This window comes from Otolemur garnettii, unplaced genomic scaffold (assembly GCF_000181295.1).
Source record: "Otolemur garnettii isolate 467f Iridium unplaced genomic scaffold, OtoGar3 scaffold00012, whole genome shotgun sequence".
Taxonomy (NCBI): domain Eukaryota; kingdom Metazoa; phylum Chordata; class Mammalia; order Primates; family Galagidae; genus Otolemur; species Otolemur garnettii.
The window spans coordinates 9,295,375-9,321,095 of record NW_003852407.1 but is presented as its reverse complement, the minus strand read 5'-3'; the positions used below and the strand labels follow the sequence as shown (position 1 = coordinate 9,321,095).

The 25,721-nt window shown below is 36.5% G+C and overlaps 1 protein-coding gene across 1 annotated transcript in view; it reads right to left on the bottom strand.

Annotated features, from left to right (window-relative positions):
- Nucleotides 1-25,189, bottom strand: part of RIT2 (Ras like without CAAX 2) — a 366,925-nt gene extending 341,736 nt beyond the window's left edge. Inside the window, exon 1 of the mRNA XM_003784731.2 lies at nt 24,914-25,189. Within this exon, the coding sequence (XP_003784779.1) occupies nt 24,914-25,016 (103 nt within the window). The 5' untranslated portion in view covers nt 25,017-25,189. The remainder of the gene's footprint in view (nt 1-24,913) is intronic.
- Between the last annotated feature and the right edge of the window lie 532 nt (nt 25,190-25,721).

Genomic DNA, 25,721 nt, shown 5'->3' with positions numbered 1-25,721 from the left:
TGATACTTGAGAGACAATTTCATCTATTTTATCTAACCTTTCCTTCTTTAGCAATATTTAAAACACTTCTGGTGAGTTTATTTTTCCTTCAGAATTAGCTATATCTAGACATTTATGCTTTAGCTACAGATAACAGAAATATTACTAAAATATTGTTTCAAACATTGAAATAATTTCTACGATTGACATCCCAAGTCATTTACCAGTCCAGATGAACAACTTCGTGGATAATTTTAATGGTAGTTATGGTCAAATAAACATTTTACAGAACTCTATTTCAAATACAACCACAATATTAGAAATCTTCCTGCTTTCCAAGTTACCAAGATCTTCACTACTTTGGTATAATTGGTGGAGGACAGAGAAAGAGATTATTTGGCTTGAGGATGCCCCACTACTCATCACAACCCAATAAACATATGCTTTTTGGCGAGGGCTCTGAACAGATCTAAATCCTTAATTTCAAAAATTGAAGCTCATGAAGTTAGAAGAGTTAGGATCCATTGTCATGATAAGAGCTCAAATCAAACATTTATTTCTTCATCTTTAAAATGGTGTAATCATACCTCCCTGAGAGTTCACAAAATTGTAATTCTTGAATGAGATATCTTGAGATACCTTTTAAAAAGTGCTCCAATTCCCTGAAATTAACTATAATCAAGTTTATTGTTGTATAGATAAAAGTGGCAGAATAGATTCTCACTGAAAATGGATTGTATATTTGAGTTTCTTAGATTTATAGTCTCAGATTTACCTGAGGGTATCCTGGGAGCACTTTAAAGGCTTATTAATAAATTAATTGCATACAAAAGGGGGACTCAGGAACTGATCCCACCAAAGTGATTTTTGTGCATCTGGTTAAGCCGGACAACTGAACTTCCAAAACCAAACCATTCAGTGAGGTCAGTCCCTGACACACATACACACACACACTCCGCCCAGCACTGGTATGTGACTTTAATGAAGTACCTTTCAGATCAAAGACCAACGTGATCTCAAACTAATGGGACCATGGTTCCCAACGAGCCCCATATTGACTATTATAAAAGCAGAAGCTCAGTATGCAGGCAACAATTTGTGCCCAAGAAGTTTCACAATATCAAGAAATGATAGTGAGGAAACACAGTATCATAAAACTGGAAGCAATATAGTGTTATTAAAGCAAGGAATCATAGTCGGACCTTATATTGTATAAAGAGTCTTTTATTTTGCCTCTTTTGGGTCAATCTTGAATGGTCAGGGGACATTTTTGTCTTTTTGTTATTGAAAAGGACAATTTAATGACATGATTTCCCTCACCAAATGTTAGCTTTGACAAATGTGTGGTATATGTTTATATGTTAGCAAGGTTAAAATTTGTATAGCTGTATATATTTTTAAATAATAAAAGTACAGTATAATACCACTAACGTTTATTTTGTTAACTTGATTCAACCAGAGAAACTTCTTGAGGAAGCCTGTGAGTAGGTGGGGGGTTATTTTCTGAGAGCTGGAAAACATCCTGGGTTAAATTGATTCAGTGCTTTCTTTTTCTTTTTTAAATGAGAGAAATAAGCCCCATGGGAGTTTGAGTTAGTGCGGTATTTCTTGTGTAATTGTGTCCTTGTCCATCAAGGAAAAATGCTCATCTCCTAGAGACCACCAGAAGCAGCCATGATTCCCTCCATAATTCCCTGCCTACTAACAATGGCAAAGTATAACAACTGGTTTTCACTGAGGAAATGGAAAAGCACTTTTTTTGTTTTATTGTAGCAAAAATCACAGTTTGGTTATTTCTCAGGGAAATGTGTTTATAAGTGTTTATTAACATCAGCAATTTATTGCTATAGACCTGGCTCTTTTAATATTCTCTATCCATGTTTAGTCACTGGAGGTTACTGGGATATGTGCCTCCTAGAAACATCCACATTTAACTATATGGCAAAGGCAATAAAGAATGAATATCCTGAGATACTTTGCTAAGAAGAAGTATCTTAAGAATGGAAGAAAAAGTATCCAATGTACTCAGCCCTACTATGAAACTAATTTATAGCTTTCATAGGAAAGCTATAACCCAATTATAGCCCAAGAATATGGGGAAAGGGAGGGGTGGGGAGGGTGGAGGGTGGGTAGAGTGAGGATAATTGGTGGGACCACACCTATGGTGAATTTTACAAGGGTACATGTGAAACTTACTAAATGTGGAATATAAATGTCTTAACACAATAACTAAGAAAATGCCATGAAGGCTATGCTAACTGGTTGATGAAAATATTTCAAATTGTATATAAAACCAGCATATTGTACCCCAGATTGCATTAATCTACACAGCTATGATTTAATAAAAAAAAAAAAAATTAGATGCTTAAAAAAAAAAAAAAGGAAAGAATGAATATCCTGGAGATGATGGAGCCAATCAACATGTGCAGGAAAATGCTGTCTTCTGAATTGAAATTTCCAAAGGAGCCAGTGCTGTGTCAGCTCAGCAAAGAAGAGATAAAGGGAATACTTGGCTTGTGCCTGACTGAACTCCAGCATTTTGGTGAAGGGCAGGTGTAAAAGATGGAGACATCTGGAAGGCTATGGAAACTGCTGTGCCACTCAGGCCAGTACTGACACTGACCCATCTCAGAAACACTGCAATTTATCTGCACCACATGATATTCATTTTCACATTATACTAAGAGACTGTATGTGAGATAAGCTCCCCATGTCTAGATTGTACAGGGAATGTATGTATGAAACCAAGTTGAAAATGGAAGCCAGGGCTGGGGCTGGGATGAGGTGGGCACACATTTTTAAAGGTGGGAGGTGCCAATTATTCAGTAATCCAAAAAATTATTTTAATGTCATATTTTAAAATTAAAAATTTATGAAGAGCAACCTTTCAAGATAAGTATTAGCATTTTTTTCCTTAAGCTCCAATATGGGTCCCCATGGGATGATGAAAGATATGGAAAATCAAAGGAAACCAGAGGGAAATTGAATAATTACATGTGCTCATGGCACTGACTACTATAGGATTAGGATTATAGAGGATGAGTATTTATAAAATTGGGGTTGGAGATGGACACAAAATGTGCCTACTTATTAATCTCCAAATTCACCTCTCACTTTTAATCATTTCAGGCTGTGTAATATATTGTATCTTTATTTGGGTCTTGCTAGCATTATAGATTTTAAAGCATTAATTACTTTAATTGAGTTAATTGGCATTAGAAGGGCTAAAAATAAGACTTTTAAGATAACCCAGACTTGACGATACAGAAAATGGTGTTAATATTTGCAGAGAAAGATATTTGGGAAAATGGTGTTGAGAACATGCTTGTTTGTAGAAAGCCTTCTCCATTAATTATATAAATTATTCTAGGTATCAAGAAATGGCATATTAACAGGCAACATCCAGAAATAAAGAATACAAATAGGTCAAACTATCAGACACGAATTAATGAGCTGTTGTTCCTATCCATCAGGAAAACCAAGGTGGCAAATTAGGTTCAAAAACACAGAAAAAAAAAATACACAAATAAGTTTAAAATTGCCTACTTAGGAGAAGATTTATTGGAATCACTAGCTCATATGTAAAACAGTAAACTTCATTTTAAATTCAGTGTAATCATTTTATCTGACATAAGGAAGATTATATCTTTCACATCTATCCGTGTATTTATCTGCAGTACAACTTTATGTGCTGGCTGATTTGATAAACTAGGGAAAATGTCAAAGAAGGAGATTTTAAATATTAACTCAGTTGCTGTGATAATTTGACTGGATGCGATATTTAACATCATTATTTCTGGAAAAAATATATACAGAATTTGGATGTTAAAAATCCAACATTTTCCCTTGCTCTATCATTAAAAGTGAGGAATTTAAAATCAGGATAGATTTGATTGCTCAGTTCTGTGTGAAAAGATTCTGACTTACTGGAGGACAGAGGACATTTATACACCATGATGTGTACATTTACAATAATTAAAACTTTGCAGCAGTGTTGATGATCAGAAAAAATATCTCATATAGAGCGCATATCCAAGAAGTAGAGTGGTGAGCACAGTGAGAATATTTCAGATTGGAGGGAAGGGGCAGGAAGAAACAGAGGAAAGAATGGAGGGAGGGTGATTGGTGGGATCACTTCTATGGTTTATCTTATAAAGGTACAAGTGAATCTTTCTAAGAGTAGAATATAAACATCTTAACACAATAACTAAGAAAATGACATAAAGGCTATGTTAACCAGTTTGATGAAAGTATTTCAAATTGTATATGAAAACACCACACTGTACCCCATGATTGCATTAATGTACACAGCTATCATGTAATTAAAAAAAAAAAGGCTACTGATAATAGACCTGGCCTCAAGGTCATTTGAAACACTGACACCTGTCTCTGAGGTTAATCTACAAACTAATCTGTTTCTATGCATCTACACACACACCCCCCTAGCAACTTGCTGAACCTATACTTTCCACATTCTCCCCTCTCCCTTCTGAAAGACATCTATAAAAGTCTCTGAGCATCACTGAGATTTCAGGTAATCATTCTTATGGTTCCCCCACAGGCATGATATTTAGAAATAAACCTTTCTTTTACAAATCTTCAAAAAAAAAAAGGAATGTACATGCTAATTTATCAGCAAGTGTTTCCCTAGGGTCTGTTAGAAAGTCAACATTTTTTTTTCCTCTCTAATGAAGATAGTCCAGCAAAACAGACACAGATGAATTGAATGGAACTATAAAGTGTTGCCTGTTGGAATTTCCATGGTCCATATGTTAGCAATTCAGAGAACTGAGCCAAAGACTATGTTCTCTCTTGTCAGATTATTAACAGTATCCTTTGAGACTTAGAAGGGCGACAGATGTCCTAAATCCAAAAATGAATCCATATTTTTAAGAAGGTCAAAGCATGTTCAGAGTATCGCAGGAAAAAGTGTGATTATTTCATAACATGTCAAATTGCTGTTCAAGTGACAATATATATTTATATTGTCCACATCATTCAAATCAATGTGCTGACAGATATGTGGAAACAGGTTATGCACATATTATGTTTTGATAACTGCCTGAAAGATACTCTTGTTTTTACATTTCTCTTTTATCAGCCTATAATAATATCTAAAATGGCTTGAAAATCATCCTGGTATATTTGGTGATTAAAGACACTTAATAAAACAACTAAATTGCCCACTAAGTTGGTGGGGCCCACAGGTGTCTGCTTTACTCTTCTTAACTTCTGGGTTACATGTATTCTTTCACTTGTATCGAGCACTTTCTATACAAAAATGTTATATAAAAAATAAAATCCCAGGGAAATCACTTCATATAATGGATAAAATCATTTATATCACAGTTGTTTGAAAACATATACTATATGCTAAAGTTCGAGTTCTCTGAGAAAGTGTGATGCTGAAAGAATAAAATCTAATGGACAGAGAAAAGAATGTCATGAAAAAAATAGAGAAATGGAAAAACTCATTTCATACTCAGGAAGAGATGTCTTTGATTCTACCCAAAGAGTGTTAGCTATGTATCACTTAGAAGGAGAAGAAAGTCCTTTTAACTAACAAATATGTGAGTGTTCAGTACATTCTTAGCCCTCACTATTCTTAGAAGGAAACAAAGAGGTCTGGTGTAGTGTAGGAATGCCCAAATATTGCTTTACAACGTAACTACCTAGGGAGCTATGAAAACATCTCAATGCCCAGGTTGTGTCCTAGACCAAATAAAGTTCAAATTTCTGTAGATGGTCCCCATGTATCAGTATTTTAGAACTCTCCAAAGTGATTGCAATGTGCAGCCATGTTTGAGGACAAGTTTGGTTCTCAAACTGGAGCTTACACCTGCGATACCAAAAGTGACTTTTGCAGGGCACCACACGAGAGCTTCTGGTTAAGCAGATCTGGAGTAGGGTGTGAGCAACTGTATTTCCAAATGTTCCCACATGGTATAGCTGTTAAGGACCAGAGAACCACATTTTGAGAATTATAAGCATAACGTATAGAATACACAAAACTGGAGTTCAAATTAAAGGAGTTTACATTATACTGAAGAGACAGGACATACACAGAGAAGTTTAAATATACAAATCAGAATATGTTAAATGTTATATAAATAATACAGACAGTAAAAGCTGGAAATAGTGAGAGGCAGAATAAATTGCTGTAGGTTTAGATGGTATGTGTTGGTATTTGAAGAATACATGGAGTTGAAATAGGCAGAGAAAATAACAAGCTGTTATTGGAAATGATTAGGATATCTTAGAGAAAACTAGCTAGAGAGGCATGAGGTTTATTTGGGAGATAATGAAAAGGTCCCTTTGTCTGAAACCATGGGTTTGTAAGGGAGATAGTAGTTCCTATTTACAGAGTCTTATGAGAATCTGGTTCTAGAAAGATAAATAGAAGTATGATTTAAAAAGCAAAATGTCCCCACCAGACATTAGGGATGCTCTTAAGACCTGAAAAGTGTCCCTCCCAGAGGCTTTTATTACAATCATCTCCAAGGGTAGGTTTCTCAGCCAGACTCCAGTCAACTTATCTTACATAAATCAAAGCCCCAGTCCTGTGCTTTGGAAGACCATTTATCACCTTCAAGAATGAGACAATTTTAATATTAGCAAATTAAATACAAATGGATATTAAAAACTCCAACAGATGATTAATCAATAAAGGTGGAAGCAGAGGACCTTATTAGTTAGGTAGAGATTAGCGAGTGCAGCTCAAGCATTAGCCATAAAATCTGAAAATTAAAAATGATAGCATGTACCAGGCAGGAGTGACAGAGAGCAGCCATAGAGATGAGAAATGTGTGACCTTCCATGATAAGCTCAAATTGAATAAAAAATACTGAAGCTATCCCGACTCCCCTAATTCCTTAGCATTCCCTTGATTCTATAATACTGTGTACATGAAAATTTCCATATAAGACACTAGACAAAAGCTTGCAAGTTTGAAAATTATATTTGAAAATTTTTCTCTGAGAGTTCAGAGTGATTCCAAATAGTGACATTTTATGGTCAGAGTTTTCGAAAAGGACAAAAACATATCTCTTCCTTTCTGGGAAGAACTAGAGACACAGAAATCAGACATCTTTGTTCCCAGGAAATCCTTAGTAAAAGTGGACTCTGGTCTCTCTCTTGGTAGCCCATTTGCTCAGGATTTCATGAGCATTTTTACTTTTGACAAAAAGGGAATAGGGCATACATGGGGAGATAAGCAAAAAAATAATGGGAAATGTAGTGATCTCAGCCCTAGAAAAATGGGGAAAGCAAAAACCTTCAGCCTGGGCAAGATTGAACAGGATTTTTTGAAAGACTGAATAGTAATGATGACAATCACAACATGGACAATATTCAGAGCTCGTGTGAAAATGCCAGGTACTGTTCACAGGACTCCATTTATATTAATTCATTGGCAGTCTATTCATTAACGCTTTGAAAAGCCACTGTGTTGTCATTCTCATTTGTCAGAGAAGGAAATAGATTTAAAGATGCTGAGCGATGTGCCCAAGGCACAGCACCAAGGAAAGAGTGAGCCAGAATTTGAATGCTGGTGGTCCCGGCCACAAAAACATACCCAGACTCGGAGGAATGGACAGTTTGTGTTGTTTGGGATGAAATAGGGAAATGGGAAGGCAACATCTGGGCTGTGAACATAAGGAGACTCTCACGCTATTGGCCTGTGATGACGAGGAGAGGAGGGAATGGAGTTTTCTGATTTTTACCTTGATTCTAGGTAAATTATATAAGGCAAATTGATGTGGGGAAGATATTCAGGAAAGTGAGTACTAAAAATTTAGCTCTGAAGCTTTGGTGATTGCAGTTTCCTGATTATTCGTCTCTCTTTGTTAGTGTGATATGGTTTTCTTTTCTTTTTTTTTCAGTCTTATAATTGCATTAATGTACACAGCTATGATTTAATAAAAATTAAATGAATAAATACAGTTTTCATTAGCTGAGGACTAATTTGATCCTGTGACTCTAGCACCCCAAGTAACAGCAGGACGCCAAGAGCTCAGTCCATCTCCACCACGTGTTAATGAGGGCTTTGGGTCAAGCCTCCTTCCTGGAGTGAGATTGTTCAGATTATTTTGGTCTGTAAGTTTCATTTACTCCTCTTCTGTTCAGAACATGCAAATGTTTCCTTGCTTACTCAAATTATGTCTTTTTATTAATTTAGTGAAGAATAAGAACTTCAGACATTTATCAAATACCTTTATTATTTGGATTATTACATTTAAAGTTCGTATCAGCCCTGTAGTAAAGATTCTGTTTGGAAAAGGCTTGAACCCAAGAAGAGTGAGTATAAACATCTGACGATCATAAATACATGTGTATTTGGCCTGTCTGTAATGTCGGGAACCATGTATGCTCTTTTGCTGCATATGTTTAAAAAAAAAATCTTATTGCTTTTTTTTTTATTGCCAGTAATTTTACATAGAATAATTAACTTCCATTGCTGGCAAAACCATTCTTGGCTGGGGCTGACAACCCTCCTCTATCAATCAATAAATGCTTTTGGCATTTCTTTTAATATACTATATTCAGAATGTTATCATGTTTCATCTCCACTGATATTACTCTGAATATTAGATGCCACTGGCAAGGATGGCATTGTTTTCCATACTTCAGGGACGAGTAAATAGAAGTTTCATGCATGTAGGTGACTTTATTTCAAGCAAATGGAAGAGAAAATCAGACATTCCAGTTGTAGAGGCTGAAAATAAACAATAACACAGAAGTTTTTACATTAGAAGGCAATCCTATGATAGAAAGAAAGAAGTGAACCAGAAAAAAAGGTGAAGATGTAGTAAGAATGTGGAGATTTCAATAAAATAGGCCCGTTGCAGCAGAAACAGGAGAGCTATGCTTGGAAGAGGTGAAGTAAGCCAAGCGGCTAGCTGGAGAAAAGTGTCCCAGGCAAAGGGAAAGGCTAGAATAAAGGCTGCAAAAAGAAAGCGTGCCTGTCTGACATATTTTAGGAACAGCATGGAAGCTGGTATTTCTGTAACAGAGTGGGACATGAGATCAGAAAAGTGACTTCAGCTTTCAAAAGTGCTGTGAGTGAAACAAGAGTTATGGTAGGTTTTTAAGCACAGAAATGACAAGATCAGACTTCTAGCTTAAAAGGACCACTCTTGCTGCTGTGATAATAAATTGTAGTAGACATCAGAAACTTGGAGAAGAGTTAGTGAAAAACTACAGATAGAGCCAAAAAGGATGGCAAGTTGGACCATGGTGCAAACAGTTGAATTTTAAGAAAAAGGCACTTCTGGGTAAATGTAGAAGATACAACTGAAGGATTTACTTACAAATTACATGTGGAAGTGTGAGGAAAAGGAAGGAATGAGAGGTCAGGCCAATGTTTCGGTAAGAGGTCGAGAAAGCAGTTGGAAGTACTGATTTTCCATGAATTGATATTTGGGAAGCTGGGGATAAAACAAGTGTGGAAACGAGATCAGTAGTTTAGTTTGTGACAATTTCAGTTTGAAATTTTTCTTAGATATGTAAGTGCACATGTCAAGTGGAGAGTTGAGTAGATGAATCTGGGGTTTGCAATGAAAATCTAGACTGGAGATATGTTTTGAAACTCCATGAATCCTTTCTTAGGTGAGATGTAACATTAATAAGATGTACAAAAGAAACCTGTACAATTCTACGGTTAATACTACCACCTCCCAGACTGAAGCAAGAGAATTTCCTGACTCAGAATTCCCAGTCCTTTCCCAGTCTCTGCCTCCTCCCTCTGCTAACAGGGGCTGCCTAGACTTCATGGTGACATTTCCTTTTAATTTGTGTGTGTGTGTGCATTTGTATACAGAGGTGCACAATTTGTATTATATACACACAATTACATATGTGTGTATATGCATATATACAAATTCTATATATGTACATATAGGATTTATATATACATTCTAGCACATTTGGTTCATTCATTTACACTGATGAACATTTACACATTTAATTGAGGTTGTTACGCATAATGCTGCTGTGAGCATTCTGACCAAGCCTCTTTGTTCACACATGTGGATTTATGTTGGTCATGTACAGAGGCTTCCCAAAACAAGTATGCACAGTTTAAGAAAAAAAAGAAAACTGTGTTAAAATTGTAATACTCAGAGGACGCCAATAACAAAATATGAAATGAAGTCACATTTGATTTCAGCAATTACAGAAAGTGCTCAAGGTGCAAGCATAATATAATAGATAATTCACAGATGACATCTCTTCTAATATGTATACATTTCTGGAACCCTGGTTATACACACACATATACATATCTAATAGTAGAATTGCTAGATCATATGATCAACTTGTGCATTTCTTTATCCACATATATAGTGCAAAATCATTTAGTGTGGCCGTTGCATAAATTTATACTCTCATTATACCCTAGTCCACAGTTAGTATTGTCAGTCTTTTTACATTTCGCCATTTTAGTGATGTCTAATTATGGTTTTAATCGAGATATAAATTTAATTTAATACTAAGATATAAAAGGATATAAATTATATTCAAGCCATGGACTGGGTGAAATGCCCTAGGAAATTAAAAATGAGAAAAGGTAAGATGGATAAGCCTAACGTCCTTCAACATTAAGACATCACAGAGAGGAGGAACCAGCAGAGTCACTCACTCCATAGATGGCAGAACTGAATTTCAGTGGATGGTTCTCCCTCTCCCAAGTCCACAGTGTGTCAAACATGCTGGCTGTGTCAGAATTCCCACCCAAGAAAAGTGCAAATAAGCTTAGAGAGGCTGACAACTTGCACGTTTGTCAGAAAGAAGTATTTTATGCAAGAATGTTTTCAATTTGCTTTCCATGATGGAGTAAGTGGGAGATATATAGATATATATATATATAGATATATATATAAATAATATAGATATAATATAAATGTATATATCTATATTATATAGATATTATATATATATGTATATATATTTTTTTCCTTTTATAAGGGCAAAAAATATTAAAAAGGCTTTTGTGGGGTGAGTCTGAAGAAAGGGTGAAAGCAAATATTAAATTACTTAAGTTCTTTCATTATGCCTATGCAGGTAGAAAGGAGTAGCTAAACTAAACAGGAAAAAAATTAGAAATGAAAAGCTCTTAATCCTAGAGAGGGAATTTGTTTTTGTGTATTTGGGTTTTTGTTATTTTTGTAGTTTTTTTTTCTTTTTTCTTAGAGACAGGATCTCACTTTGTTGCCCTTGGTAGAGTGCTGTGGTATCATAGCTCACAGCAACCTCCAACTCCTGGGCTTAGGCAATTCTCTTGCCTCAGCCTCCAGAGTAGCTGGGACTACAGTAAGGTGACCATATTTTAACATTGGTAAAGCGGGACACCACTGAGGTGGGGGCGGGCCTGGGGGGCGGGGCCTGACAGCAATGCAAACTTTGATAAGCAGTTCTTGATAATCAGTTCTCAACAATTATTTGTTATTATTAAAGTTTAACATTATAAAATTAACAAAAATAATATAAAACACATATCCTGGTGAAATAGCCACATGGCAGCCCAAAATCCTATATTCCCTTCCTGTTCTCCTGTGTTCCCTAGCTTGTCGTGCATTCTTTCCAAAAATCGGGGCTTTTTAAAAATGCCACAAGTTGCAGGACAAATTCTTAAAAATCAGGACTGTCCCACCAAAAGTGGGACGTCTGGTCACCTTACTCTAGAGGAAGGGGGCTACTTATTTGTTCCAGACAGTTTGGCTCCTTCTGAGCTAATTGTCCTTGCCTAGAAGGAAGGAAGGGAGCCAGTCTCCTTCTGATACCCTACCCAGGAGAAGAGTAGGGAGTTTACATTAGCCTTTTCATTTCCAAATGAAGTTACATTAACCTCCTCATTCCCAAATGGAGTTACATTGACCTCTTCATTCCCAAATGGAGTTACATTAACCTTTTCAGCAGCTGAAAACTGTATATTCCTTCTCATTCTCCCACTGTTCCCTAGCTTGTCATGCATTCTTTCCAAAAATCGGGACTTTTTAAAAACGCCACGTGATGTGGGACAAATTGTTAAAAATTGGGACTTTCCCCTCCAAAAGAGGGATGTCTGGTCACCTTAGACTACAGGTGCCCACCACAGCACTCAGCTATTTTTTGTTGTTGTTATTGCAGTTTGTCTGGGCCTGGGTTGGAACACTTATTCATAAATTAGACCTTGCTGTCTTGAAATCAGGCAGAAGTGATGCCTTAATTATATTCCAGTCTTATGATTGCTTGCTATTCTTGGGACTTCTTCACTTTCATTTTAGAATAAAGGTTGTAAAAATTAAAATTAAATCATACTGAGGATTATTTTTGCTATCCTTGCAAAGAGAAACTGTGGCTGATTCAAAATTCAGTGTCATAATCACAACCTACCTCAGTTTTTCTGTGCTGACCAAGAAACAATTGTTCGTTCCTATGTAATAAGATTCTGGATACCAAATCAAGGAGGTAAACCGTGTTCTTCAAGACGGTTTACTAAAGCTTTACCAGAACATTTAATACATTTAATAAAATACTTTCCTTCTGCCTACCTCTACTGCTAGGAAATCTTATTTTCCAGAATAGTCCACACTTCTGGTGGCCAGTGGGAAATAAAGCATGAGTTTTAGTGTTTCATATGTAACCCTGTTTTGCTTGTTAGCTCCCCCAGTCTTTGGCTTTCAAGGAGTGAATACACTGCTCCCCATTGTAGATTATCTGTTGGTGTAGGATCACTTCTTAGAACACATTATCTGTATCTGACTTGTTTCTAACTATCTACCTTTTTAAAAAAATTATCTTTTATTAAATCATAACTTTGTACATTGATGCATTTATGGGTTTCAGGATACTGCTTCGATACACAATGTGAAATGTGTACATTGAACTAAGTAACACATCCATCACAATTATACTCATTTTTTAATAGTTTTGAAATGTACCATTGCATCGTGCATACTATGTGAGGTCTCCCTGAATACCCTCCCTCCTCTATATCCCCCTCCCCTCCTCTCTCTCTCCTCTTCCCTTCTACTTTCTGAACTATAGTTATGTTTTGCCATTTGCATGAGTATTTAGGTGGTTATATATTGATTTCATAGTAGGAATGAGTACATTGGATACTTTTTTTCCCATTTGTGAGATACTTTACTAAGAAGAATATGTTCCGGCTCCATCCAGGTAAACATAAAAGATGTGAAGTCTCCAACTTTTTTTGTGGCTGCATAGTATTCCATGGTGTACATATACCACAATTTGTTAATCCATTCATGTGTTGATAGGCACTTGGGCTGTTTCCATGTCTTGGCTATTATGAATGAATAGTCATCGACCTTCAGTCTCCTAAAAGAAAACGACTTTCAGCTATCTACCTGGTTTTGGTTGACAAACTTACTATGACCCATTTATTAAATGGAGCATCATAGACACAAGGTTGGCTTATGTTCCTTTAAATTCAGTATCATCAAAGACTGTTCATGCTGGCCTGAGCAACACCCAAGCCACATCCCCACTCAATGCACAAATACTGTCTCCTTTTCTTTAGATGCCATTTTCTTTTTCTATATCCATGGCTTCATTATGAAATCTTAGGATATTGCTCAGTTTTATTTTACTACACATCACTAGTGTCTTGCCATCTGTATGTCTTCAAAGATGGAAGAGAAAAATTAAATATATAACTATTTTTTCAGGATTTACTACTATAAATATCATGGACGAAGAAAGTCAATGTAAAATCTGTTTCCTTCTTTCCAGGAATATGAGATCAAAAAGAGGAAATAAAATATAAAGAGTCAGAAAATTAAATAAAAACTCGAGACTTAAATGATGTTTTAAGACCATAGGTCATATGTTAGAGAAAATTTTGTAATTGTGAGTTGTTATGAAATGAATAATAATCAAAAAGAATTTTAAATGTAATAAGGAGGAAAAAGGCATTAGACTGGAATAGGTAATGAAAATATACTAAGGGGCAAGAAATGCTTGTGCAAAATCTGGAAGGACAGATCAAACCAGACAAAAAGAAGAGAAAGCTTAAGTTAGAATACTTTGTGAATAAGATAGGGAAGAAGTCTCAAGAATTTAGAGGGATGACGAATAAAATATAAGTTCGAAATGTCTTCTAGATGTGTCTAGAAGATAGATACATGTTGGAAGGATGTAGTTCTGGATATTCTGCAACTCTAGATGACAAGCAGGAACCAATTAGCTAAATATTTTATAGTTTCAAATAAATCACATGTTTTTGTGCTTCTATGTAAAGGATCTGATTCTTTCCATTAAATAAAATCTCTGTGTGTGGCTTATTATTAGCTTTTCTTGGAACCATTAAAAATCAATCTTTCCATTTAAATGTAGCAATGTTGTTTCTGTGAAGAACAAAAGAAACATCTTATTACTCAAAATTTATTAAAGCATCACAATCCAGGATTTAAGCAGAGATGCATTTCGTGTTTTGATAAAAGCCTTACCCACTCTAATCAGGCTCTTTGAGGGCTATTGAAGCAGGCTGTTGTCCTCAAATCCTTTCTGTAACAGATCATGGTGTGTGTGTGTATGAGAGAGAGAGAGATAAGGATGAATAAATGGATTATTTACTAGGGTACCTAGAAAACTACTGTTATTATTGTCACTGAAATTACCACTGAACGGTCCAAAGCTATAGCTAATCAGTATAAGGCTCTAGAGGACAACAGCAGGAATACAGCAGGTGCATATACAATGGGAGGATCACAATATTCAACACAAAATGCATTTTGCTAAAACTCATCTGAAAAATCCTGTCATCACCCTCTTCTATTCTGCACAGGTAAGCCATTTTACATGGAAATGTGGAAGGAAGGATGGAAGAAAGGGAAAGACGGAGGGAGGGTAGAAGGAAAGAGTTTTAATGAAGATGTAATATTTTGGGCACTATAATATTTAGTTTTTATTTCATATTTTCTAATGTTATCTACTTGACAACTCTCTCAGGAAATTTTAATTACTACCTGAGAAAAATGGAGACTCAAAGAAGTTATATGACCTGTGTAAGATCAAAAGACGTTAAAAGCAAATAATTAAAACAAAGCCGTTCATTTATTATATAAACATTATTAGCAATTAGTATGTGCCAAACGTTGTCATTAATACTTTAACATTATGAGTCATTGTAATAGTCACTACTTTTATTCCGATTTAACTGGCAAGAAAATACAAATATGGATTGTCTAAGCTATTCACACCTCCAGTTTACATTATTCTGTCATCATTTCTATGCTGAAGCCTCATTGTACAGGTTCAGGGTCATTCAACAGCATGAGGTGGTAGGTAAGTGGCATACTAGATGGTGGATTGGGGCCTCTGCTCTGGTGGGATCTAAGTCCTACACAGTCCCTACAGGCTCTGGGTTCCTAAGTGAATGACCCTCTTCAGGCCTCACTGTTCTCATCTGTAAGTTAGAGACAATTGCCATGCTACACAGCTGGGTTTGGTGAGACTTGAAGAATGAATGTATATAATGCCCTTTGCCAAGGGCCAGGTGTATATAAGGCTCAAACGTGTTAACTCATTTTTTGCAGGGAGAAATCAAAAGAGTAATTAAAAGTTGGACAAAACAAAAATCACAACTTTTCTGCAAACACATACATTTCTGTTGCTCATTTTAATGCTTCTTCAGAGGAACTGTGATCTGGTGGACACTAAAGTTTTCTGATCCATTCAATACCCAAACAGGGACTTCCATATCCAAGTGAGCTTCTGATCAAACCGATCCACCATCTGTATAACTTACCTAACTATGGTAATTAAAAATCCTTGCCTGGTGTTTCACGGTGAGACTACAAATGTTCTACATTATTTCATTACAGTTTAATTAAATATATTCCTAAGACTGCAAACTTTATCTTTTCTCTGCCTGCCCCAATACAATATTCCAAAAGAAGTCATCCACCCTTCCCTCGTCCACTTTAGCTTTCCATCCTTCTCACGCACTCCAGGGAGAGTCAGGCACATGCTTCTATCTCCCCACTACACTTGGCAATGGTAGGCTGCAGAAATGCCTAAGAGTGGGTGGGGACTAAAGCAGGTCAGTTCTCATGCTCATGTTGTGGTCCATAGAGTGGAATTATGGCAAGTGAAAGGGATGACAGATGGCATTGCTTTATCAATGTCATCAGAAAGCTGCTACTTATGAGCAAACCTCAAGTGATTGAGTTAAAATCATTACCATGATTTGCAAATTTATTGATAAGAGAATTTCCTTACATATGTGTAGGTAGTGCAGAGGACTGCCATCCATCAATGTGTACATTCACAACTCCACCACACTGCAAACCTACACACGCACAGGGAAGCAATCAGTCATCAATGGCAGCCGGATCTCCAGTGAGGAGACGCGGGTTTTATGCTGGTTTACAGGAGACAGCATGGGCTATTGGAACAATTCATACTCCAGGAAATCAGGAAACTCTGGTTCTAAGGCTAGATCTCAACAGCTGAATAATGTTAGGTAGGTCATTCTAACTTCCTAAGCCACAGTTCACACAGCTTTCAAAATACCATGTGCATATCATGACCATTGTAGCTACCACCTTGCTTTACAAGTCTTTTTAATGCATTTTTTATACCAGTATACAGGGAAGGTTGTGTTTTACTCTTGGTTTTGCCCTTTCTATAAGTCTAGGCACATGCGCGCACACACACACACATCTTTAGTTCTTCTTAAATACATGAAAAAAGAATGTATTTTCCATTTATCATGTGTAGTTTTCATGGGTTACTCTACAGTGTGTATATTTAGAAAAAATATGCTCTCTAAAGTAGATCAGCGCCTAATAGATTTCAAAAACATGGCTGGTATATTTGCCGTGCTGTATATATTTTTCCTATCAGTATAATCTCCAGTTTTAATAAGTTCTTATAATTACAGGATTACTTCATTTTTTTCTAGTTGAGGGAATTGTCATTCTTTCCCTCCATGGTCAAGGCTCCAGAGAGTCCCTGAATGGATGAGAACAAAATGAGTCTTTGGGGTCTGTGTTCTGAAATGTTTGATCAGAACTTCCAATACCTCCCTCTACTCCATGTAAAAAGGGTAACACTCCTTGTTACGTGTGTGAAAAATGAAAAATTTTGTAAATATGTTGAATGGTTGATTTTGTTTGAAGTCTAAAATGCATTGATAAAAGTGCAGCTGAAGTGAGAACTCAGATTCACTGCACCATCTCCTCAACAAAGAAAATTAAATTCTCACGCTATCTAGGTGAAGAGCACCCTTACAATTTTCACTCAAAGACTCCATTTGTACAAAAACAAAGTTTGTAAACAAAACATGTACCCCTTAATATACTGAAATTAAAAAAACAAAAACAAAACAAAACAAAACAAAAAACTTGGTCAAGGCTTCCATGAACTTGATTTAAATCTGGATTCCGTATATATGTGTGTGAGGGCAAACACATAAGTTTGTATCTTTATTATAGGATTTCTCAAATAAATAAAAACAAGGCCTGGACAACACTGAAATGAGTCAATAAAAATTAATATCAAGACAAAAACTCTCAAGGTAAACAAATAAAAATGGTGTAATCAATTGAACCTGGTCATACATGTGTAGACACCTTGGATTCATCAATTAAATACCTTTATCTCTGGCCATGTTATGTGTGTGTGCATGCACATGTGTGCCTCGGTTTCCTTATCTATGAAATGCAGACAATAATGCCTTCCTCACAAGATGAAGAGGAGTAAATGAGGGCAGGTAAGTAAGATAGATCTTTGGCCATTAGGACACCTTGTGAATGTGTAAACCTAAGGAGCAGAGCACTATGTGGGCAGTTTAGAGTTACTACATGTTCATTCACCTCCAATTATAGCATGTAGTACAGACATAGCATGGAGTTCAGGTATAGCATGGAGTACAGACATATAGCTGTAGTAACTTTCTTTCATCTATTTAAAGTCTATAGAGTAGCTGCCTCATTAGCCACCAAACCTATGGCAAATCCACTCCATCTGGCATTCAAATCTGGTTGCTGTATACTGTTTGTGATGAAATTAACCTCTTACAGCCACCTGATCTTTGATAAACCAAACAACAACATACTTTGGGGTAAAGAATCCCTGTTCAATAAATGGTGCTGGGAGAACTGGATATCCACATGTAAAAGACTGAAACTGGACCTACACCTTTCTTCCACTCATAAAAATTGATTCAAGATGAATAAAAAACATAAATTTAAGACATGAAATGATAAAAATAATCACAGAAAACATGGGAAAAACACTTGAAGATATCGGCCTGGGGAAAGACTTTATAAAGAAGACTTCTGTGGAAATTGCAACAATAAAAATAAATAAATGGGACTTAATTAAGCAGAAAAGCTCTGTACAGCTAAGGAAACAACAACCAAAGTGAACAGGTAACCTTCAGAATGGGAAAGGTATGTACATGTTATGAATTGGACAACAGCTTGATAACTAGGATCTATAAAGAACTCAAATTAATCAACAAAAAAGAGCCAACAATCCCATATACCTAGCAAGAGAGATGAATAGAACCTTCTCTAAAAAAGACAAATGACTTGCAAACATACGAAAAAATACCCATCATCCCTAATCATTAAAGAAATGCAAACCAAAACTACCCTGAGATACCACTTAACTCCAGAGAGAATGGCTCACATCACAAAATCTCAAAGCTGCAGATGCTGGCATGAATGTGGAAAGAAGGGAACACTTTTACAGTTTTAGGTGGGATTTCAAACTAATACAACCTTTTGGAAGGAAGTATGGAGAATCCTCAAAGAACTCAAATTAGACCTCCCATCTGATCCTACAATCCCATTACTAGTCATCTACCCAGAAGAAAAAAAAATCATTTTATCATAAAGACAATTGCACTAGATTGTATATCACAGCTCAATTTACAATTTCCAAAATGTGGAAACAGCCTAAATGCCCTTCAACCCAGGAATAGATTAACAAGCTGTGCTATATGTATACCATGGAATACTATTCTGCCACTAAAGAAGGTGGAGACTTAACATCTTTGGTTTAACCTAGATGGAGGTGGAACACATTCTTCTTAGTAAAGCAAAATAAGAATGGAGAAGCAAGAATCCAGTGTACTCAATTCTATCATTAAGGCAGTAGATGATCTAATACAAGGAAGGGAAAGGGGAATGAGAAAATGTGGAGAGGGAAGGTGGAAGGGGTATGGTGGGTCATGGTGTATGGCACACCTCTTGGGGGTGGCACACAATTATGAGAGGGACTTTATCTAACAAATGCAATCATTGTAACCTAATTCTTTGTACCCTCAATGAATCCCAAACAATAAAAATTAATAATAATAAATAAAATCTAAATAATGCATATAACCTTGGAAATATTGCCAGCCAACACCTTTTGTGTGACGTGTGCACATTACTGGAATGAGTACAAAGTACTTTTTAACTGAACCTTATTTAGACATCTTGGCTAATTCTTGCTGACACTATTGCAATGAGTGATGGTCAGCAGTATAACTAGAGTGGTAACAATTAAGGGTAGGGTCAGAATCTTAAAATCTTACTTTTTTCATTTTCTCCTTATTTACTTTTTTTTTTCCTTTTTCCTTTGCAAATACACAGCGTTAGTATAACACATGGTCCTCATGTGACAATTGTTCAGCTTTGGCAGACCCAAAGTTCTGATAAAAAGATGAAACATGGAGCCTCTTGGACATGAATGATGCACTTGGGTATTTGACTTGATTTAATTCCTTAGAGAAAGGCTGGACTTTCTACCTGCTTGTATCAATTATTGAAGTTGGGATTCAATAAGCAATATTTGCTGCTTACATCAGAAAATAGTGTTTTTGTTATTGCCTTCCTTTTATAAAACAAATCCTGCTACACAAATCTCTGGATTTACAAAAAAAAAAAATTATAAAAGACTGGGGGAGGGACAATATTATTTTACAAATGAGTTTTCTCTACAGTTCACAACAGATGCATTCTAATAAATCCTCAGTTTCCTAATAGTTATTTATGTTTTCAGCTTATTTGTTTCATAAGACTTTTCTGTTTCCTAAGGTATGTATTGAGCCAATTTCAGGAGAGATTTGTTCAACTGTATCCTACAGACACTAAGTCATCAAGATCTCTCCATGAAAAATTATAAGCCCCACATTCCTTTTTGCCTGTGCACATATCTTGTCTGTTCATTTCCCTCCATGAGTTCTCTCAGACATTCCCTTCTCAGCCTCAAAAAATCTTCCTCAGATTTTAATATACCAATTAAATAACGTCTCTGCTATGACATCTTTGCAACTTTTGCATCCAGATTCAGCCATCTCGTACTCTGAGTTCCACAATTCTTTAAAGCCTAAATTCTTAGAAGTCTGACATGAATGATAATTTTAGATTTATACTCATACTCTCTAAAGTATATTTTTTATTAGGAGATGGTGCTCCCCCAGAAGGCAGAGATCATGTCTGAAATCATGGTTATGAATAATATTCTCCCCTCTCAATGACTTGCATAGTATTTCATACATATTTCACTTAAAAATGCATATTAAGGAAAAATTTCACCAAAGTAATTCCCAGGGACCAGGGAAGAGCATGCAGCTCTCATCTGATATTTGGATCCATTCTCTACATTTTCTGTGCAATTCGATGCCAAAACAATTTAAAGTTCAAAAACTTGAGTTAATTTCTAGACCTTACGTTCTGATTTTCTTCTGCATATTTTTGGACAAACCTTTCTGAACATTTATGTAACTCAGACACCTCATGTGAACACAGTAGATGACCTACACACCTCCTTAAATCATTTGATTATAAAATAAGATCGCAAAACAGAATAGGTAAAATGTATTTTGGAAAGTAAGATTGTATTATTATTGAGTAAGATCTGCGGAATCATTTTGCTCTGCACTGGGAGAACCAGACGTGAATGCAGAAAAGCAAGCACCAACTCGCCGTGCTCTGCCACTGAGGAAAAGCCTCCCTGCACCAGACCAAAGAAGCAGAGAAAGGTCAGTGTCTAACATAGTTGTAAAAACTGTTTAGACTCCATAAAACTCTTAAATTTGTCTACGAGGTTTTATCTATTTTTCTTTTCTTTTTGGTGTATGGCGGGGGAAGGAATGGAACAGAGTCAGGTGGAAGTCTGGGAATGTCCATAAGGAACATCGAATTCCTCGGGTAATTGGTTTATTCTGCGCATTTTTTTTTTTTTTGTTGTTTTTAGCTGTAATCATAGTTTATGTTCCTCTAAGATTGTGGTCTGCCATTTTGTGTTATTTGTGTTCTATACTTTTTCTTTTGGTGCTGTTTTATAAGCATCTTTCTCATCATGAGTTTTTATTATTTTTAAATAAATTTTACTATGTAAATGTAAGATTTACAGATTGATATTAGGAGGTAATTATAAATGGTAAAATAGTTACTATAGTGAAGCAAATTAACGCATCCATCATCTCACATAGACATAGTTACCCTTTTTTAGAGGGGGCGAGAGCAGCTAAAATCTACTTCTTTTTCAAAATACCAAATGTAATATAATATTATGACCTCTAGTCTTCATGTTGTGCATTAGACCTTTAGATTTCTTCGTCTTATATATCCACTCCAATGCATAATATTTGTTATTTTATATGGTTCAATTTTGATTTGGCTTATCTTATGTAAAAATTAGAGCTTTCATGGGATCAGAAGGGCTGCATTCTCAACCTGACTTGGCCACTACTGTATGAATCACCTTGGCAGCTCTTTTCAATTCTTGAGGCCTCAGTTTCCCCATGGTCTCCATAGGGTGAGGACTATTTCTCATGTACATGTTTCCTCTGAAGTTAATAACACTCTTGCACTCTTTATATTAGGTACATTGTTTAATTATAAAAATATAAGTACATATAGATTTATTTTGTATTTATAGAGAATAGAAATATTCTATACAGTGTACAGTGCTTAATTAGATTAAAGTGGTATAGATGCATAAGTGAGAATAATATTCTAGATGGTTAATATCTTTTCTAAATACACCTTTCAAGACAGAGAGAGTGCCTTGCCAGTAGCCTTATTTTCTTCTTAATTGTGAGTGGTGGGACTCTTTGCCTGTGCTCTTCAGGGTGCTAAACATAGTGTAGTGCAGTTAGATGAAGCATCACAGAAATCTATAACTAATTGCCCCTATGACCAGGCACAAATTTTATTTCTCAGGTTTTGATTTTTTTTTTCTTTGTTGTTGTAGTTTTTGGCAGGGGCTGGGTTTGAACCCACCACCTCTGGTATATGGGGCCAGCGCCCTACTCCTTGAGCCACAGATGCCACCTTCTCAGGTTTTGATTTTCCATCTCTAATAATAGAAAGACCAGCTCAGGTTGAGGACTGATTATAAGCATGAAATACATGTATCTCATACTTGATGCACAATTTGTAATTGTGCACTTTCTTCATTTTTCCCCTCTGTAGTAACTAGGATGGGCCCCTGGATACTATGTGCACAGTAAATTTTATTGATTACTTGTGTTTTAAAATTCCCCACTCACAACACATTTATTTACTGACATTTTCTAAATTCTGTGGGAATTTTTATTCCACTAAAGCTGCCAATCTTTTAAAAAATTTTTTACTAACAAAAGTTTGTTGTAGTAAAATATGGAGTTAAAAAACTCTACTTCTCAGTATACGTTGAAATCTCCAAAATCCCCAAGATTTTATTCATTTCAAAATTATGGTTACAGTAAACTGAGTTTCTTATCCATGTTTTAACCCTCAAGAGAACGTTAATTTTGAGCGTCAACACTTGAATATTCATATACTGAAAGCATCAACTAAATCATAGGGAGAAAGTTCCAAGGACCAGATGTGATTTGGTCTTTATGATTCCAAACGCTTAGCCATGAAGGCAGGATTTTCCAAGTGTGGCCCCAAAGTACGAGCGCTAACCTCTGGAGTGATAACAAATTAATGCAATTGAACAATTTACTCTCTTTCATTCTTAACCTTTGCTGATGGTGAGTTGGCCTCTTCCATGTATTCATCCCACCAAAAAAAGTTTTGCTCAAGTATTTAATCATGAATCGGCTTCTTTTGTACAAATCAAAGGTGAGAGCAAAGCAGTCCACCAAGTCAGCCACATGCTACACTGGAAATCCCTCATCATTGGAGTGGTAGTAAATGATGAGTCAGTACAAATAATAGTGGGGGGCGTCAAAATAGGAGACATTAAAGCACTATTAAAACATCATAATATCACAAGAACAGTGTGTTGCTGAAGGTTATTCCCGTCCACCTTTTATTTTCTCCACGTTCCATTTTGTATGGAATAAAACAAGGGAGGCTAAATACCAATCACTGTATTTCCACATCCCCGAAGTTTCTGGTGAAGGAAGCAAATACCAAGCCAGGGGCACACGGTGGGACTACTGCAGCACCCTCCTGCCCTCACAGGCTGCTGGGGACGTTTTCTGCTGATGGGCTTCTTGCCAATTTTTCAGATCTGTTTCTGTCCCATCACAATGTTTCATTGTCACATTGTTTCTTTCTCAACTGTCTTCTAAAGCATGGCTCTCTTTTACCCAGGTTATGTTCCCTTTATCCTTCCTCCTACACACCCTGCTTCCTTAAATCCTCACCTGTTTTGATTCTGTCCTTTTCAAACCCCTGTATTAAAAAAGGAAAGTCTTTTAAAAATTCCTCATTCGTATGCAGTTGCAAAGCTTTTCATTTCACATTTCCTTCCTGGAAGAGATGACTCATTTTTCTCACCCTGACAGGCATTTAGCTACTGACAGCACCCAGACTTACCTACTTCTTTCCTTAATATGAAAATTCCCTTTTGGGGAGGGGGATATAAGGAGTGCTCAATTTTATGTGTCCTGTTTTTTTTTTTTTTTTTCTGACTTCTTTACCTCTACTGTCCAATAAAGTCACAATCTCAAAGCTGTTGCTGTTCAGCTTTCTTATCCCTTGTGGACCCACCACCAATGTTGTTCCCTTTTCGGTTTCTTTTGCCAAAAGTGTTATCTTCAACTTATTTATTTTTTCAAAGTTATTTTTGCCCATGCTAATTCTAATATGTCTTATCTGTTAATATCCTCAAAGATGTACCCCCAATGGGGATATTTAATATTTATATGAAAAGCTATATTTATCTTTCATTTTCTAGTGATAACCATAGCTCCAAGCTCTCCAGCATTTAATCAGCCTCAAACACTGCTGCGTATCTATTTCTTTAATTTCTTGTATTTGCACTTTTATGCTCCTCAGGAACTCCAAGCACTGACAACTTCTGTTCTTTATGTACCAAAACAAATCTACTAATCTTCATGCTTATTACTCTCTATTCCTATAGCTTTCTCCACTAATTCAGTTAACCACAAAGTTGAGTTTGATCCCCTGCACTCCTCGTACAATGAATATATTCCTTAAATCACTGTCACTTTCAAAGACCAACTTTCTTTTTGGTATTCAAAGCCCACACATGCTATGTCAAACCATCGACAAGGCAAAGGAGATAGGAACCTCCTGATAAAAGGAACAAGCACAACAATCAGCACTGATTACCCTGAGTATGTCTCTGTGTGTGTATCACTGTGTTTAATTGGATATTTACAGCAGTTCTTTATGTGAATATCTGTGAGAAGAGGAGCACATTTTTCTCATACCATGGCTGTTTAATATATATTATTATTGTTATTTTAAAAAGACATATAAATTAAGAGCAAATATCACCCAGCATGAAATCAAAGGAAACAATCATCCTTTTAAAGTTCCGTCTATCAACACGGCTGTCTCTGCATTCTCCTGACTCATCAGCGTCGCTGTAACAGTCTTGACACTTTTGAACATTCTGCCAGACAGACACTCGTGCTTGACTGCCAGAGTAACCCCTAAGCACATCAACAATATCATTTTTTTTTTCACTCTATACAGTTGCCTCTACAGAGGTCCCTCCTTCCCCAGCATTTGGTGTGAAAACTTACCGCTTTTACCAACTCCCCCTGCTCCCAGCATTACCACCTTGTACTCTCTGGACCCGCCTGATGCACTGCCCGGAGAGCAGCTGGCTTCATTTTCTACCTCCATCTTACCCGAGGGAGTGGAGGAGAAAAAAGAAGGAAAAAGTCACCCGTGTCAGGTGCTTGTTCGGATATTAAACAACTCTAAAACTGTGTCAAAGGAAAGGTTTAGGACGAGGTAAGAACCATCAGCGTCGGGCTGACTGCTGGTCCTCTGCTCGAGCGGGTCTCATAGCAACCACTTCAATTGCTTCCAATAAAAATCTGGCTTTTGCATCCCCCCCCTCCTTCCAATCCCTTCACTCTTTCCCATCTCCCAGGATCTCTCTCTTCCTCTCTCTCTCCCCACCCCCCGTGCTTTTCTGTTTTCTTCCCACCTCTAATTCCATTTCCCTTCCTCGCTCTCCGTTCTCCTCCCTGCCTGCCCCCCTGCACAGTCGCAGTTGTCAGAGGCACACACATATGTGACTCGCTTCCAGGCTGGGCTGCGAGAACGCAGTGAATCTGAGACTCCTGAAGCTACAACTTCAAAGACACTGTTTTCTTTTAATCAGAATCACTTAATTAAGAAGGATAGCTGTTGCCTATGTTCCTGTTTCTTACCACCGTTCTCCTGAAAGGTTGTCATTCTGGGAAATGAGGGGGGGAAAAAAGAAACAAAAGCAAAACAAAACAGTTACTCAGGGATCTTAAGGATGGGTTTTTAGTGCTGATGAAATAATACCCAGCTAGCAGGAATTCTTTCAGCTCACTTGACAGTTGCAGCTCTAAC